The sequence below is a fragment of the Anser cygnoides genome, chromosome 2 (assembly GCF_040182565.1).
Source record: "Anser cygnoides isolate HZ-2024a breed goose chromosome 2, Taihu_goose_T2T_genome, whole genome shotgun sequence".
Classification (NCBI taxonomy): domain Eukaryota; kingdom Metazoa; phylum Chordata; class Aves; order Anseriformes; family Anatidae; genus Anser; species Anser cygnoides.
Window position 1 is genome coordinate 56,162,105 of NC_089874.1, and position 16,785 is coordinate 56,178,889.

General features: G+C 39.4%; 1 protein-coding gene across 1 annotated transcript in view; it reads right to left on the minus strand.

The window, feature by feature from the left end:
* The window catches only part of ADCY1 (adenylate cyclase 1), a 168,706-nt gene extending 152,222 nt beyond the window's left edge, over window positions 1-16,484 (minus strand). Inside the window, exon 1 of the mRNA XM_013197492.3 lies at window positions 15,816-16,484. Within this exon, the coding sequence (XP_013052946.2) occupies window positions 15,816-16,484 (669 nt within the window). The remainder of the gene's footprint in view (window positions 1-15,815) is intronic.
* Between the last annotated feature and the right edge of the window lie 301 nt (window positions 16,485-16,785).

The following is a 16,785-nucleotide window of genomic DNA, read 5'->3' on the forward strand; positions in this document are numbered from 1 at the left end:
GTCTTTCCTGTATCACAGCTTGAGAAACCTTACCCTTTCACGTGTACAAGGGGCTTAATGTTACTTTTCAGCACAGCCAAAGAAAATTCTAAAAAAACTTTTATTCTTTAAGACATCTTCATACCAGTTTAATTCAGCCACACCTACATATTCAGTAGACTTCTTAGCATGAAAACTTAGCATGTTCTTCTCATATGCTCTGTCTTCAGTGATTACTAATGCTTTGGAAATCCCCAGTGCCATTGCTGTATTGTTTGTGCTCATCAATGTAATTAAGAACAAAAACATAAGGCTGTACAGTTACAACCACATGATAGCCCAGCCATGATCCCTCCTGGTAACACAAATAGCACTTATCTGTGTGCTTCTGTCTGATCATATCTTTCTTCCTCTTCTGGGTAAGATCTCAGCATAGCAAGCTATATTACTCCTGTTTCTGAACATATGGCCACAAGGAAAGTCTCTTATTTAATATTTTCAGTACTGATTCAGTACTAATTCAATGATGGTAAATGTATTCTGGGGTTATTAAAGAAATACTTATAACCAGACAGTATTAACAAAGTGAAAAACAGTACACAGTAGAATTTAAGTTTATATAAGTCACTAGAGCTATGGTGGTAATTATATTCTGGAACAGGAAAAAGTTCAATTCTTAATTGTTGAATTTATAAATAAACCTCTCTTGTTTGGATAGGCTCCCATAATTAATGAAGCACCTATCAATAAGTTTTTACTACCATGTCTGAGCAAGTAATTGCACAATTACACTGGTACCATTTCAGTATGCACTTTTGATTGTTTGGTACCAGTGATTCTTATATTGACCTTTGAAACACAAAATCTTGCTAATAATTAACAGATGCACAGTGTTCACATACACATTTAGGGAATCACCAGCCTGTGGTCCTCACTCAAATGGCTATGTGGCAGGAACTCAATCCTGTGAGGCTTCCACAACCTTCCTACACAATACAAAAGTTCTGGCTTTAAAAGTTCTTTCTGCATTTGTCTGTTCAGCATTGCAAGAACACCTAGTCTCAGAGGATTAGTTCTGCTGGGATCATGGAGAGTTGCATGACTAGGTACCATTCAGATGTTTCAGTCCAAACTGAATTTGATGTCTAAGACATTTCTAGAATAGGTTGTATGCAGTCCTCAGAGGTGTTCAGACAAGTACACCTGGCACAGCTGAAGCATTATCCTAAGACAGCCTCTACAGCACAGAATCATTAAGTCTTCCACTTCAGGCCCAAGCTAGAAGCCCAAGGTCCTCCATCAAGGAACAGGGAGAGTCAGGTCTCCCTAGAAACAAGTGCAGAGGAAAAGTAGTTAAAGCAGTTTCTCAAAGTTTTATCATCTTTGCTTTGCTGTACCCAGTAAACGTCCAAGGCAACAGGGACGCACTGAACCATTTCCATCTACATGTGTTTGTACTTCACAGGTTGTATGTGGCCCTCCTGATTTGAGGTCTGACAAATAGTAAGCAATTTGTGAGTTGATGTTCATCAAACTAAGCCCTACTGGTTAAAAACCAAACAAATAAACAGACAAAATATGATTTCCTGCCTATTTTTAGAACTTGCTTCTGTGTGAACCAGAGCTTCCGCTGGTATCCAAGGTTTTCAAGGTGTCTTCTAGTAAAACCCTGGTCATGCAGAATCCTATGAAGCAGCTGAAAACAGCCTATCCATGGGTTGAATTAGGAGTAGATCCACGCACGTATGTAGATGCCTTATTGTCTCTAAACCCAACCTATGTGCTCAGAGACATAAATACTTGTAAGAACCTGTGCTTCACAGTTCCAGTCTGATTGAATATATGGACAATGTAATTTTCAATAAATAATATAGTCATCACCATGTCTTAAATTATTTCTAAAGGGAAGAGGGAACAGAAGATACCTTTACATATCTTTACCTAAATATTGTTACATTTACTGATCAGTTTGCTGATGAGACCTGAGTAGGTCACTGCTTCTCTGTGAAAATAATAAATACGTAAATAAACAAATAAATAAATAAAAACACAAATTTCTGTGGGAAAAAATATATATTTGCTTCAAGTCTCAGAAGTTAAAATACTTTAATCCACAAAACCCTGCAGAAGAGCAAATCTTGAAATCTGTACTTTACTTTTCCTTTAGCATTTCTATTCAAAATCCCCAGTGAAGTCAGACGTAGAACACATTCCTACAGAAAGTCACACGTTCCATCCCTGTACAGTTCTTTACAGATTTTCCAGTGTGTTAGTCTTGTGTTACTCATCATCTGAGAAGCCCTCACGAACAGAGTGAAGTCAACATTTGTATATGAGGGAAGAAAATAAATGAACTAAAACAAACAAACAAACAAACAAACAAAACACAACATAGTGTTTGTTTTATTTCCCCAACATGTTAGAAAGAGAGAGAAAAAGAGACAGGAAGGGAGGAGGGGAGCAAGGAAAGAAAGAAAGAGGAATGGATATATGGTCAAACAAATAGATTAAAAAATAGGAAATAACAGAGCCTCTAATCCTGTGTGAACTAACTTCACTGGATACAGTTGTCTAGCAAAAAAAGCACAAGTTGTCATGTTACTTAAAATTAGTGAAAATCTGGAGTAACTCTTCAAAATGTATTAAATTGAGTACACATAATTAAGCTTGTAATCTAGGTCATTGTTTTGTATAGCACTCAAATATGCATGAACGCATTTGGTGCATAAATCAGGAAGAATTATGCAAAGCTGAGCAAAAGATCTGGTTCATTTTCCAAGATTACTGTACCTAAAAACACCTCTTCAGCTGCACAAGAAAACCAAATAATACTACCACTGTATTTACTCTGTTCTCTAAATCTCACCAAGACTAATTACAGTGCATATACTGAAAATACATCACCCCAGGCACAGTTATAAAGATATTCAAACCATTTTCTGCATCTTTGATTTGGACTTGGCTTTCAATCTACTGACAAGTCATTTAAGTCCAGCCAAATCATTTAATTAACTGTTCAGATACTACATTGATTACATCATATAAGAAGGGTAGGGTGTATATGCTCTCTCCTGGTCCTGCTTTAATACTTAAAGAGGATATGGAAGAAGAAAACTTGTAATTCTGTGATCATGTGGAGAAGTAGATCATCACAGAGCAGAACAAAGAATTTTATTTAAAGCCTAAAGGTCAGAAATGTCATTGGTCACAGAAAATGATTAAACTGTTAAAAAAGTATGTTATTCAAGTGTTACGTGAGTGCATACAGAGTTTCTGAACCAAACTCATAAACACAATCACTTTTTTCAAATGGAAGGTACACATTGATATCATATCAAAGTATAAACTTTTTTGTAGTACAGCTACCAACCCAATATATTCTGTTAACATGAAAAATATACCTTTTTACTAATTAACAGCAATAAAAACATCACTTGTGATTTAACAGTGATCTTTCAACAGAGAGGGGGCACTGAGAAGGGGCTGCATGTCATTCCCGTGTTGGGCTTTAGAGAATAGATACAGGATCCGAGGAATCTGACAGCCTTCCTATATCACACTATTTGCAGCCCTCACTTACAAGTGCAGTTGTACAGTATATCTCCTTGCTTTACTTCCAAATAATCCAGACCTGAATTAGTATGCTAGAGGTATTTTTTCATGAGGAGATATGATTTTGAAATGAATGTACTTAAATGTAAAATAATCTTCCAACAGACAGACAAACATTTCTCCTTGAGAACACAGTGTTTATGAAACTGCAGGCCCTTTAGTTGCCCTGGAAACTATATTTGTAAAGGGCCTCATTTTATATTGTTCCAGAGGCTTTTAAGATTTGCATCAAAGCTCCAGAAGATGAGAACTGCCAGTATATATTCACAAAAACAAAAGACAAACAAACAAAAAACTTCACTTTAAGGAGGTTGAGTGGTGTGGGATTTTTTGTTTGTTTGTTTGTTTGTTTGCTCCTTTTGTGCATGTGTTTCCCTTCGCTAAGGATAAATGATCTTTCAAGAAGCAAAACAAACAATCAATCAAAAGAACTGTAAAGTTATACATCTGTGATGTGTTTACAGAAAGTCAAGAGCAGCATATTTATGATGTTACATTTCTTCATCAGGATTGCTTCAAGAACTTCCAACTAAATAGTAAAAGACATAAAAGGAACACTAGCTGTTTAAGTACTGTCAACATATCCATTTAGTACTGTTCAATAATGACCCTAAGGCTGCATCCATAAACCTCAGTGAGCTTAGGGCTTACAGTGTAATCTTAAAAAAAAAAAAAAAAATAAGAGGGAGAGAGAGAGAGAGAGAGACCACCTTACAAAAAGCATGAAGTTCATAAAGATAAAGTTAAGAAGGCAGAAAAACTTGAACTTAGTTCTAATACTTAACTGACAAAATGCTCATAATGTTAGGAGCACAGTTAGCTTTATTTTTAGAAAAAATCTTTCAACACTGAAAACCAAACCTTTAGCTACTATTTCATAAATTTCAGTTGTACAAAACACTGTGCAGAAACAGTCATTTTACTTCCTACTCTTTTCTGGACTCAGATACTGCAAAATGGTCTAAAGAAGAATCTTGAAGTTCATTCACAAGCAAACCCACACCTGAAGTCACTAGGTGAAGTGCTTATTCCAGGATAAAGCAGAACACTCTGGTTTTTCTCATTTCTTCATTAATTTCTACTCTTGAAAAGCATAAGGAATAAAAGCTGCACCAAAATGAATTCCTCTTTTGAGAGTCTTGCACAAGCAGGAGTTGCAGACAAGATGCAGAAATATTTATGCTCTATGTAATAAACTAATCCAGAAAAGATGTCAAAAAGAGACATTCCTCTAGTCAGGGAGACACCTAGAGATAAGTAGAGGTGAAATCTGTGAGAAGTCTGTGCAAGAACACTAATGAGGAAAGGAGACAGACAGAATGCAGAAGAGGCCTCTGACTCATTTCCTTTGGGAGGGAAAAACTGAATGAGGAAAGAGAAAAAATAGAAAATAGGCAGCATACTTCTTTCAATAACTTTCAGAATAAATCTGTTCTATCTTTGTGTAGGCACTTGTATCTTTTACATTAGCATTTGCAATATTCAAATAGCAAAAACAAGCACAGTGGAAGTTTCACAAATGACAGCAGATAAGAGAAGGGAAATGGTAATTTTGCATGGTATTTTATATAAAAAAAAATACTCAAATTCCTCACTCTTTTTTTTTGTCTATTCTTTCATTATTTTAATTTGTTCTTTTAAGGTATGCTTCAAGCATGTGCTGCCAAACATAAAGCTACAGGTAAAGGCTGTAACGTGTAAGATTCCTCTAACTCAGAATTCTGTAAAGCAGCTCCTCAAAATTACCATCAGTTAACATGGGGTTAAAGGACAGCTTCCCCTCTTCTTTTTGTTTTAAATAATTACTGACTCACTCAAGCTCTCTCTCAACCTGTCCAGGTACAGAAATCTTATATCTCTTTCACGTCATGCAGCAAAAATAAGCAAAAACCCTCTGCAAGTAAACCAGTGTATTGCCTCTAAAAAGCCTGTGAATATTTCTTTTAAAATGTCAAACAGAAATTAAGATAACTGTTTTAGAAAACAGCGTTTAGGGACCACGCCTTTTTTTTTTTCTTTTTTCTTTTTTTCTCTCTCTTTTTTTTTCTTTCCAGATTTCACATTGCTCAGTGTTACATCTACTTGGCAATATCAGAATTAAAATACAATATGCTCTGGCATAAGTCCATTCATACGTATCTCAGCAATATATCTGGGATATATAATTATAATAAATAGCTATTAAAATGTATAAACTATAGATGGTTTCTTCTATAAAGTGATGGAAAATTACTCAAAAACAAAATTGTAGCTTCATTTTGCCCATGAAGAAGTGAAACAATTCCAACTGATATTGGAAAATGTATAGGTGAACAGCTTTATTCTGTAAATTCATTCCATTGCTTTGGGTAGACAAAATTTACCTTTCATCTACATCTTATGCAGCTAATAACAAAGTTACTGAGGCAAATACATTGAAAAAAAGTTTAAGTGGCTCATAAACATGCTCCGTTTAACTCTAACATGAAACACCTCACTCTTTTATGAACATCCTTCTCCAACTCAGAGAGACCAGAGGAAAGTCTCATCTCAGAGTAGTTGAAAAGAAGAAAACATAGCAGTATGGCTTAGCCTAGAGCAAATGGAAACATTTTAAACTATTCCCTGGGGATTTCTGATGCTTAGGATGAAGTCTTGTCTTTATGAAATTCTTGTCCCACACAACTGCAGCTGGAGTCAGGTTTGCAATCTATTCTGACTGACCTCTCAGTTTTGAAAAATTATCTTGGTTCTCTTCTCTAGTCTTTTTTCCTTTTCTTTTGCACATCTAGCAGATGACAAAGGACTGCCTGTTATTTGTGCACTGGTACAGCAAGCAATAAGTTGAGAAGCTAATAAAAGTTGACACTTTAGGCACTTCCTTAACATCAGTGGTAAATAAGAATAAGACAAGCTGAATTTCAGTCTATAATTTGATGTGTAAGGTTCTTGAGCAATCCCTTGTTTGCACTGTGTTAATATTTTTTTCAGTTGCAATGAGAAAAAAAAAAAAGTATTAAACATTTATCTTAAGCAGACAGAGCTTTCCTAAGACATTACAGAAAAAAGAAACTGATTTCAGGATATACAGGTAATGCATTTTAAAGCACTGAATCATTAATTTTCAGAAAGCTGTCTGTTGTCTTCCAGAATTTTCTGCATGACATTTTTGTTTGAATGCATGCAACTTCAGAATTATTCAAGACCTTAAAGATATTGCAAGATGTATTTAAATATATTGTATGTCTACTTCTGCTCTTGACCATGACTGGATGCGTCAGCACTGAGATCCACAGATTATTGCAGGATACCAATTTTGATATCAAAATATATATATATTTGAGCATCTGCCTTGTAACTTAGGTATTTAAAGCCAAATATAGCCAAAGTAATAGCACAAGGTAGAAACTGGCTATTCTGTATGAAGAAGAACTAGCTTCTGTCCATTCTGAAAGAAATAACTTATTCAAATAACATATCCACAATAACATTCAAAACCTATTGAATTTCAGTCTCAAAAATACAGCGTCTTCTATAACAGGTATCAGTGACACCATTGTCTCTAACTACTGCAGAAATAACGGGTTCTAGTGATTCACTCTTTTCAGTCCACCATAGCGGATATTAACATAAAATATCTTTATGCAAGCTGAAGCAGTTTTTAAAGTTTTGGGCCATTTCAAGGTGCCTCAAATGGTATTCAAAATCTTCACAAATTCAAAATCTTTAAACAAATTGTATTTGCTACTCGCCACATTTAAAAGTCAATTCCTTCTTTTGGTACCATGTGAAGAACTAGATCCTCTATATTAATGGTTAAAGTGGGGATCCTTGGATTACTTTTAAGGGGTCTTTGCAACATAAGAAAATATACTTGTTGTTCCTTAACAATAATTTCTGTTTGCGAACTGGTTACAAATGTTTGGCACCCATGTTGAAAGATTTTCCAGGATCAGTTTTTTTAGCAGATATACCAAACCAAACCAACCTTTAATTATATCATCTGATTTACTTATTTTCCAGACTTCCTTATTTAAATTAATGCAAATGTGACTAACTATAAAGTGTAAAGTTAGACTGCATTTTACAAAAGATGTTATTAGGGCTAACACTATTCCCACTTAAGTTCATATATCAGTGAAGTCCATACAGCTGTTGTTACAATAGTGAAAAGGACATAAACTGACAGACCACTCAAAAAAAAAAATGTTCTGTCTTCTCTGTTTCACTGGTTTCTTGTTCCTGATCCCAGCCTATTTGTGCCTGCAAAAAAAACCATACATGCACAAACAGGATGAGAGCCCACGTTGCTAGGCTCATTCTAATCTGCATTAGCTCCCTGATCCGTTCAGTGCAGGGTTTCAGCAGTGTTTGTGTGTTGAAAATGGGTGAACAGGGATGTGTATCCATGTCAACAGACTACATTTTCAGTGGTAATGCTAACTTAAACTATGACCTGAGAGTAAAACTGGACCATTGATTGCTACTTTAGAAATCCAGAAATAAATAGCTGGACTTATGATTATTTGTTTAACCTTAATCACTCACCTAGGAGCCTGTTTTCCTACTAGATTCTGTATATCTGCCCTTGAACACTAGAGATTTCTGATTCCTGTTCAGAGGGCTTTACTCAAGCACCACATATCATCACACATCATCATGTCTGCTAATGTTTTCCAGGTTTACTATTCTGGACATAGATGGCAGATGTTATGATAAATTACCAGTTATCACCAGGCTTTGCTAACTCTCTGTTATCTGTCCTTAGATAAGATTGCTTTACACAATGACATTGCATTTAAGAAAAACTAAATAGAGAAACTTATCCAAATTTTCCTTCGAGGATTACTTTCCAGGAAACAGATAAGCCTTGTGCAGTCTTTCCTGCTGTTTTCCTGGATTTCTGATACAGTCTTTCCTCAAAGGAAAGAACTGAAGATGGCTATGAGGCTCAATTTCTGGTTTTGGCTTTTGAAGCTGCCAGTGAGATGGTCTCCTAAACCAGGTTCCACCAGACCTCTGCCTGGTGTTTTGGTTGCCAAAACATCTCCCAGTCTTTCTCAGCTGCAGTGCAGATCTATGTCTCTTGTCACTGTATGATCCACCCAAAAATGAGATTACAACAGAGAAGGTAAAAGGCTGTATTGCTAAAATGATCCTGGCTACTTGATAGAGTTTGCACACTTAGGCAACTAAGCTTGATCAACAGATTCCCAAAAGCATGCCTCAGATGGGACAGTACAGAGCTACACACCTTTACTAATGGCACAGGCACAATTAATCTAAAATGGAGGGAGTGACTCCATAGTACACAAAGCGAATGTACCAGAACATGGTACACCAAAGCTTGTCACCTTCGAGGATCTCCTCTTCTGTATGCAAAGCCTTGTGTTAGTTTCCCTGAGTCAGAGGAGAAAATGTGCTAGCTCGATTTCCTGCTATGTTTGCACACGTTATACTTGTGGCAGAAACATGATGTAGCACTTGTAATGAAGCACCCCACGCAGTAACAATGTGCTTCAGACCCCAAGGACATCAACAGGTTGGTGCAAAGAGTATGCTCTTTCTTCCTGTGTTTAGAATTATGTTTGACTGACACTGACAGTCATATGTTTCTGACAGTTTAATATGAACTAAATTAATCCATAAAGTAGAAGGTGGAACCAATCCTTTGGTTCTTTCCTTGTTAAAAGGAAGTCTAGCATCTGATTATTTATCATCTCAGTAATGTAGCCTTTAAAAAGCATTTCTACATTCTTCACCGTGCTCAGGGAATCATGTGCCAGTCCAGAAATTCACCATTGAAGAGATGATGCATTGACATGAAGCAGTGTATCTTCTGAATGAAGATGAAGAATAGATTAATGATTTAGATTAGATTAATGAATTAGATGAAGTTAACTAGAGACGATTTTTCATATGGTATTCCTTTGCCACATGAAAGTCTTCAAAAGAAGTAAACTCAAAAACTGCTCAGTCTAAACTCTGGTAATACCAAACAACATCACAGCGATATGCCAAAGCCACAGATTGACCTTGATATCTACACTGATCCCAAGAAATTTTCCATAACAAGATTGTTTAACTGATCCTGAAAACAACAGTGAGATCTCCAGATATTAAAGGGAGATATATTTCTGCTGAGAAAAAATAAGTTGACTACTAGGGCTTTCTCTTCTTCAGCTACTCCAAGATAGGTTGCTGCATGTCAGCTTTTAAACCACCAAACACAGCAGTTTCCAGAAGACTTACCCCCCTTTTACTAAAGAAAGAAAGACCCTCAAAATACTTTGCATTCATTGCAATATGCACAGAATGAAATTATACTATTGCCAGTGTCTACTTATATGTAGCACTGCTGTCTTTTGCCAACAAGTCAAAGTCCTTTTTTCTCCCTTGGGACTGATTTAAGCTCAGTGTGATTTTTGCCGCAGCATAAATCACAGTACTTACCCATCATGTTGAAATTCAAACATGGCAGCAAACTGTGTCATACTCTCGATGTAGGTTTTCCTCCCATTCTGTTGTTATACATGTTAATACCATTGATGCAGAGGCCCTATGAACTTTCATTATAATTCCACAAAAGTCATACACGTTACCTTATAAGCAATCTTAATACAGCACTTGTGTTTGCCCACAAACTACGAGAAAAACTTTTAAGTTTGCTACTGAGTTATGTGTTACCAACAGTGATGTTATATAAAAAAAACTTCATGGTTACACCTCAGAAACCGGACTATTGTAATCAATCTGTATTATGCGCTCTGTTAGGCCATCAAAATGCTTTCAAACGGTAAAGAAACTTGAACTTTTACAACCTACATTTGAACTATGACTCTAAAGAAGAAAAGGCCTTTCCCTCATACAGCTTCAGCTTCATTCTTGAACCCCTTAGCTACAATAACAAAAAATATATCCTTATATGTTTCTAGGTTTGTAATAATTCAATAAAATAATTTCATTTAGGAACAGTCCTACAGTAAGTTTACTGTAACACAGTAGTGCATTATATATCAGGTTTAGATTTTTTTTAATTCAAAACCCTACAAAAAAGGGTTTACAACTGTCTTGTACAAAGTAGTTGTAACTATAATTTTTTAGTGTTTGAAATTTTTTACAAGTGGAATGGCAGCAACTATCATACACAAGGGAAAAAACAAACAAAAAAGCAGGAGAGCACATGATATTTTCCTATGATAAGAATTTCTTTGAGAACTGTAAGTAATGTTACATTTACAGAGGATCAGTGACACTAAGTCAACTTCAAAAGACAACTTCAGGGGCATGTAAAACATTTTGTGAGAAGGACAATTTCTCCCTAGCTTAGGTATGATACCTTTTGCGCAAGAGAAGGAAAAATCATCATTAACAGTAACCAAGCTCAATTCTTCAGTATATGATTGTGCCAGAGAATACGGCTTTTGCAAATGGAGATTTAGGGCTAAACTTCATGAGTGTAGACTCACAAACTGACAGGACAGATTAAGTCCTTTTAACAGTCTCTGAGAACAGTGGTCCGAATCTTTGGAAAGACAGGAAAACAGTGACTTTAAACAGATTACTAGTGCATAGATATATTTGCAAAATTAGAGATAGTCTTGATACTCATATTCGGAAAGCACCATACAATGAACTCATACAGTGCCTCAGCAACACTTCTTATGCATGCAGCAGAAAACCTGAGCTTTGCACAGAATAACAAAGGCAATGAAATAGAGCTGAGCTGTCTTAGATTTGCAGCCCTTTTTATTAGGCTGCGAGCCTCAGCCTTCTGTGTGAGAAACAGAGGTGTGGAGATTAACGGTTCTGTCAGTTATGTGTTCCTTAATTACATTTTAAATACTATCTAAAATGATTAACTATACAGTGATAAGATAATGATAATTCCTCATGATATTCCACATTACTATCACACCAACCTGCAAAGAGTTAAGATACCAAATGAAATTTTCAGTATTTTAATTATTTTAAATAACAGCTCCCAGTTTCCTTCACACTTTTCATAGTTTGTCCATTCCCCATTATTAATTTGTTACTTGCTGAAATCAATAAAATCTCTAATCATAAAAATAGATAAATGAAAGCATGAAACCAGTTTTAAATACAGACAAAAATACTACAACTTTGATTTCTCCACACTGCTGAAAACAATATAATTTCACTAATTTATGATAGCACTTTTCTTTCTTCTGCTCTTTATTACTTAAGTTGCAACTTTGGTTTTCTCAAAAGATTTGCTCTTTCATGAATATGGTGATGTGTGAGGGCACTTTGTTGGTATATGATTTGCTTCTGAATTTTCTGGAAACAAGCATAGGTTTTATTTTTAAAGAGGAAGGAACAAAATATTTAGTAATAAAAAGCAGTTATTTAACAATAAGTCATGAAACTGTGCACATGCCACAGCTGAGTAGTTTCTGTGAGCAGCCTCTGCCTTCCTCACCCTATCTGCCCTTAATCTCTCTAACACCCACTCACTGTATCACAACAAAAAATGGACTAAACTCCTTGGTGCAGGGTTTTGTATTTCTCTAACTGCTCTGAGGCACCTAATGTACATCTGCCAGCTGCAGGGGAAAAAAAAAATCAACCGAAAAAAAAACTAGGTGACAAGTCATTAAACCTTCATCTCTAGGTTCAGCCTCCTATGGATGCTTCCTCACATTTTTCTTCAAGACAAGATATGGCATGAATAATCTTGTTCCATGACTCCAAAGCAAGTGAAAGAGTCCAACTAACATAATCAAAATGCTATCATTCATATACGCTATTTAAATCCTTATCACAATGTCAAACAATATATATAAAACCAGCTGTGAAGTCAGCATGCCTTTTGCCATGAATGTGGTCAAGGTTGCCCGTAATACTTCATATGTGATTAATATTCTACTTTTATATATATATATATGCATATATATATATATGTTATCCATTATTACATTTCCCTTAGGTAATCAGAAGGACAGATTGGCAGACTGGAATCTTCAATTTGGGTAAAATCCAGCCACTGACTGGAAAGATGAAGCTCGGGCTCTGCCATGTTGCCCCTCCAACTTCCTTTGCCTTCCTACACTTGTGTTGCTCCTCTCCTCTCACTTCTCCACATTCCTGTGTCTCAGCTCTGATGTGACATGGTGGCAAGTGCTAGAAGAAATGAGCCTGTGATCTACACAGACCATCAGGAGACAACACTACGCTGTCAGAAAACTATCACACTTGAAGTAAATGTGCTTTATGGTGTAGACCTCATAACAAACTACTCCTGCAATGAGCTGAGCTATTGATTATAATATGCTGAAGTGTTTGTACATTTATATGAATGCAAATTTTAAGCATGCCATGGGACCCACTCAGGGTCTGATTCAGCACTACTGAAGTCAGTGAGGCTTTTGGAATTCAAAGATTTGCATATAGAGACTCATCCCAAAACCTGCTTCAGAATATAATGTATGTCCATTTTTTAATAGCTTGAACTTGAAACACCATGAAGCACCTGGTCTTGCTAACAATTTGCCAGTTAAGCTTCAATGGATGTTACTAGATCTGCATTTTTCAAACCTCAGGTTAAATGACATTTAAATTCATTCCCTGCCTGAACTATCCAAAAATCAAAAGCTCCTTGGCCACGGCACCAAGCCTGTCAGAGTTTAAGAAGGGTTTGGACTATGTTCTTAGTCATATGGTCCGAATTTTGAGTAGACCTGTGCCGTGCCAGGAGTTGGACTCAATGAACCTTGTGGGTCCCTTCCAACGCAGGATGTTCCATGATTCTCTGACTCCTTTAAGAGAAAACTGGTCTCAGTGGCTGGTGCTGGTCCTTCCGCCCTTTGGATACAGTTCATTCCAATTCAACAATTGAAATTCACCCTTTCATTTAAGTTTGGGGGCTGGGAGAAAAAGCACATAGATTCACACTGGTGCAGCTCTGCGTAGAGCAATCCTGTCTCCTTGACAGGCTGACTGCATGCAGTGTCTTTGTGCACCAGGATGTTCAGGATAAAATCCAATGATAGTAAGAAGATTCAGACTGAGAGACAGCATCCATTCTACCCTTTACAAAATAGACTAGGCTACAGTCAGACTGGGGAAATAAAATTCAGATGATGTGGCTTTTACAAGGCTTTATTTTTCTCAATTTTAAAATTGTTCTTTGGAAAAGAAAGAACAACTTTTATATAAGAGAAGGGTCCCTTCTACACACAGGGTTAGTCTTCAAATCAGAAGACATTTTGCTTGCAAACATGCAACATATCAACATACATTTCTGTGCAATGGAAGTTCACAGACCAGTTATTTCCCTTGACTCAGAGCAGGTTTTTGCCTCCTGTTATCAGCAAAGCATACTTGTTCAGGGAACCGCACACAAATTACTGAAATTACTTTGGCCGGGGGGAGAGGATGCTGAAGAAGAAATGTACATGCGTTACATCAGCTGCTAGTCAAATGATTCTATGTATTTCTAAGCCAGTGACTTGCCTGTTGAATAACTGAATTAAACTAGTGTGAAGAAAGACAGCAAATTTCCTCTCCTTAAAATTGTTCATCTTCAAGCCCTTGGTCAGATATCTTAGTGACATTATTGTCAGCTTCTTTACATTGTTCATCTAGAACAGCCACACTGAGCTTTACTTGGCATCAAGTAAAATATGTCTCTGTGTCACGGCAGACAGGACAGCCTGGAATCCCACAAGAACTAATTGGTACTCTAGCAAAAAGAGCTATCTCCAGCCCTACCTGAAGAGAGATATTCTAACATTTTTAGTATCCTTTTGGATGCTTTTAGAGAAGGCTCCTCTTAGTGTTCTGCATTTCACCAGCTCTCCCTTTCGTGGAAACTCTAAATCACGCATTTAAAAATAGACCATCAGATTATCTGGGTAAATCATAAAGCTCAGCTTATCTCTCTCTTCCCCTTCAAAATATACAATTTATTTTGTCCACCAGCTCAGCAGCATGAAGCCATGAATAATCTTGTATGTCTCAGTATCCCAGTCTTTTAATTGTCCTTATATATGTCCAGTATGCGTATGTATGTCACTATGGGGCATGTGTGCATGTAAGGAGGGAGAAGAAATTTACACTTCTGGGCACAAAGGTGTACAAGTCTGCTTATGTTTATGCCTGCACCAACTGTGTGTCTTCGCATCACAGCACAGCCTTACAAGGCCATGGAGAAAAATGCCAGAATTCATCAGAAGCAATGTACTAAGTACTTAAATTATTCATTAAATTGTTAGTTAACACCAGTTTAGACCCCAGAACCCATGTGCTTCCCCTGAGGGCAAACACGATTGATGCGATACCAGGGCGGACACAAAAATTCTATATTCCTCTTTCCCAGTGGTTTACAGGCACTATATAATGGAGCCTGAAGCAGCAAATCCTGACTCCCAGCCCTAGTGTTTCCCATACACTCATCCCCTCATCCTCCTCCTTCTGCCAGTGTGGCCCATCAGGCCTTGAGAGCCGGAGAAAGCCCTGCAGGGCTATAAATAGCTATTTGGGGGAGGGGGAGGAGTGCAGCAGCACGTTTCCAACGATGCTTGCTGCAGAGGGAGGTTTTGCTGGATTAATGCAGAGAGGAAAAGGAACTGCTAGGAAGTTCACTGGCATACTAGGTAATGCCTGTGGAGAGGGGGCAGCAAATGCCATGGGGAAACTTACGTGGGAATGCCCTGCTCCCTGGGAGAGCAACGAGGTGGGCTTCCCCTTTGAGTTTTTCTGCAGAGCCTTCCTGAGATGGGCTATGGGCATGAAGGGTCCAAGGCTGAGACAGACAGCAAGAATACGAATCAACACAAAGCATTGTTAGTACACGCAGCTTATTGTCTATGCCAAATTCGTACTGAGTCAAGCGGTTTTATACGTGCTGGATTTGCACTGACTGTGCATCCGGTGCCCCTGGACCTTCCCCAGCGTGGAAACGCTTGGATGGCTCCCCTTCCTTAAGGCTCCCGTTTACCTTCAAGCGACAAAGCCGAGAGTCCTGTTCCCCCGGGAGTCACCCTATCCCCCCGGCCTCCCGGAAACTTTTGGGAACTACAGGCACCGCCGATGCCGAGCTGCGTACGCCCCCCTTCCCCGCCAGGGACACGCCGGGCGCTGCCGCCGCCCCGGCTGGCCGTGCCGGGAGGGCACCGCGGAGGGCACCGTGCTGCTCCGCGCCTCCCCTCCCGCCCGCCGGGCACGCACCACGCGGCTGGGCTGTGCTGCAGTGCCCGGCCCGGCCCGGCCTCTCTCACCGTCCTCCAGAGCCGCTGCCTCTTGGTGCTGACGGAGGTGGCGGTGACGATGAGGTGGGAGACGGATACCACCAGCCCGAAGACGATAGCCAGCAGGGTCCGGACGGGTAGCAGGGAGTACGAGACGAAGGTGACCAGCATGAGCTGCCACATGCCCTGCTCGGGGGCGCTGGGGGGCTCCATGCCATAGGCGCCGAGTGAGAAGGGGCAGCAGAGGAAGGAGAAGGTGAAGCTGAAGAGCAAGGTGAGTTTGACGATCTGCTGCAGCTGGGTGACCTGCAGGTACTTGACATTGGTGACGATGAAGAGGGAGAGGAAGATGATGCAGTGCACCGGGTGCGAGCCTTTGGAGATGGTCAGGCTGGGTCCGGAGAGCAGCTCCACAAGGGCCAGGCTGGCCGTGAGCACGATGAGGACGGCCAGCGCCTTGAGGGTAGACGTCTGCTCCAGCTTCAGGTTATAGCTCTGGAAGAGAGCCTCCAGCTCCTTGCAGTCGAACTCGTCCTCGCAGGCGATGGCATCCAGCAGCAGCAAGGGAGGGGGGTCCCCCAGCCCGGCTCCCGCTCCCGCCGCCGCGGCAGCAGGCGGGGAGCAGCAGCAGTGGCAGCACTTCTTCCTCTTGGTCTTGACTTTCTGAAACGGTATTTCCTCCATATCAGTGCCATTCATAAACACCCGTGAAAAATGCTCCTCCTGGCGTCCCTGGCTGCCGCTCCTCCGCCTCGCTGCTCATAAAAGAGAGGGGGGCCGCGAGCAAGAGCCGCGGCCGCACGCCCGCCGGCGGCCCCCGCCGCCGCAGCTCCGCGGACGCGGGCACCGGGCACCGGGCACAGCCCGCCTGCCTGCCGCCGTCCGCAACCGGCGGCGCCTGCAAACGCCCCCCTCCGCTGCCACCGAGAAGCCGAGGGTGGCTGGGACGGCGGGAGGAGAGCCTCACTCGTGTCAATACGACAACCTTCCTGCCTGCTGT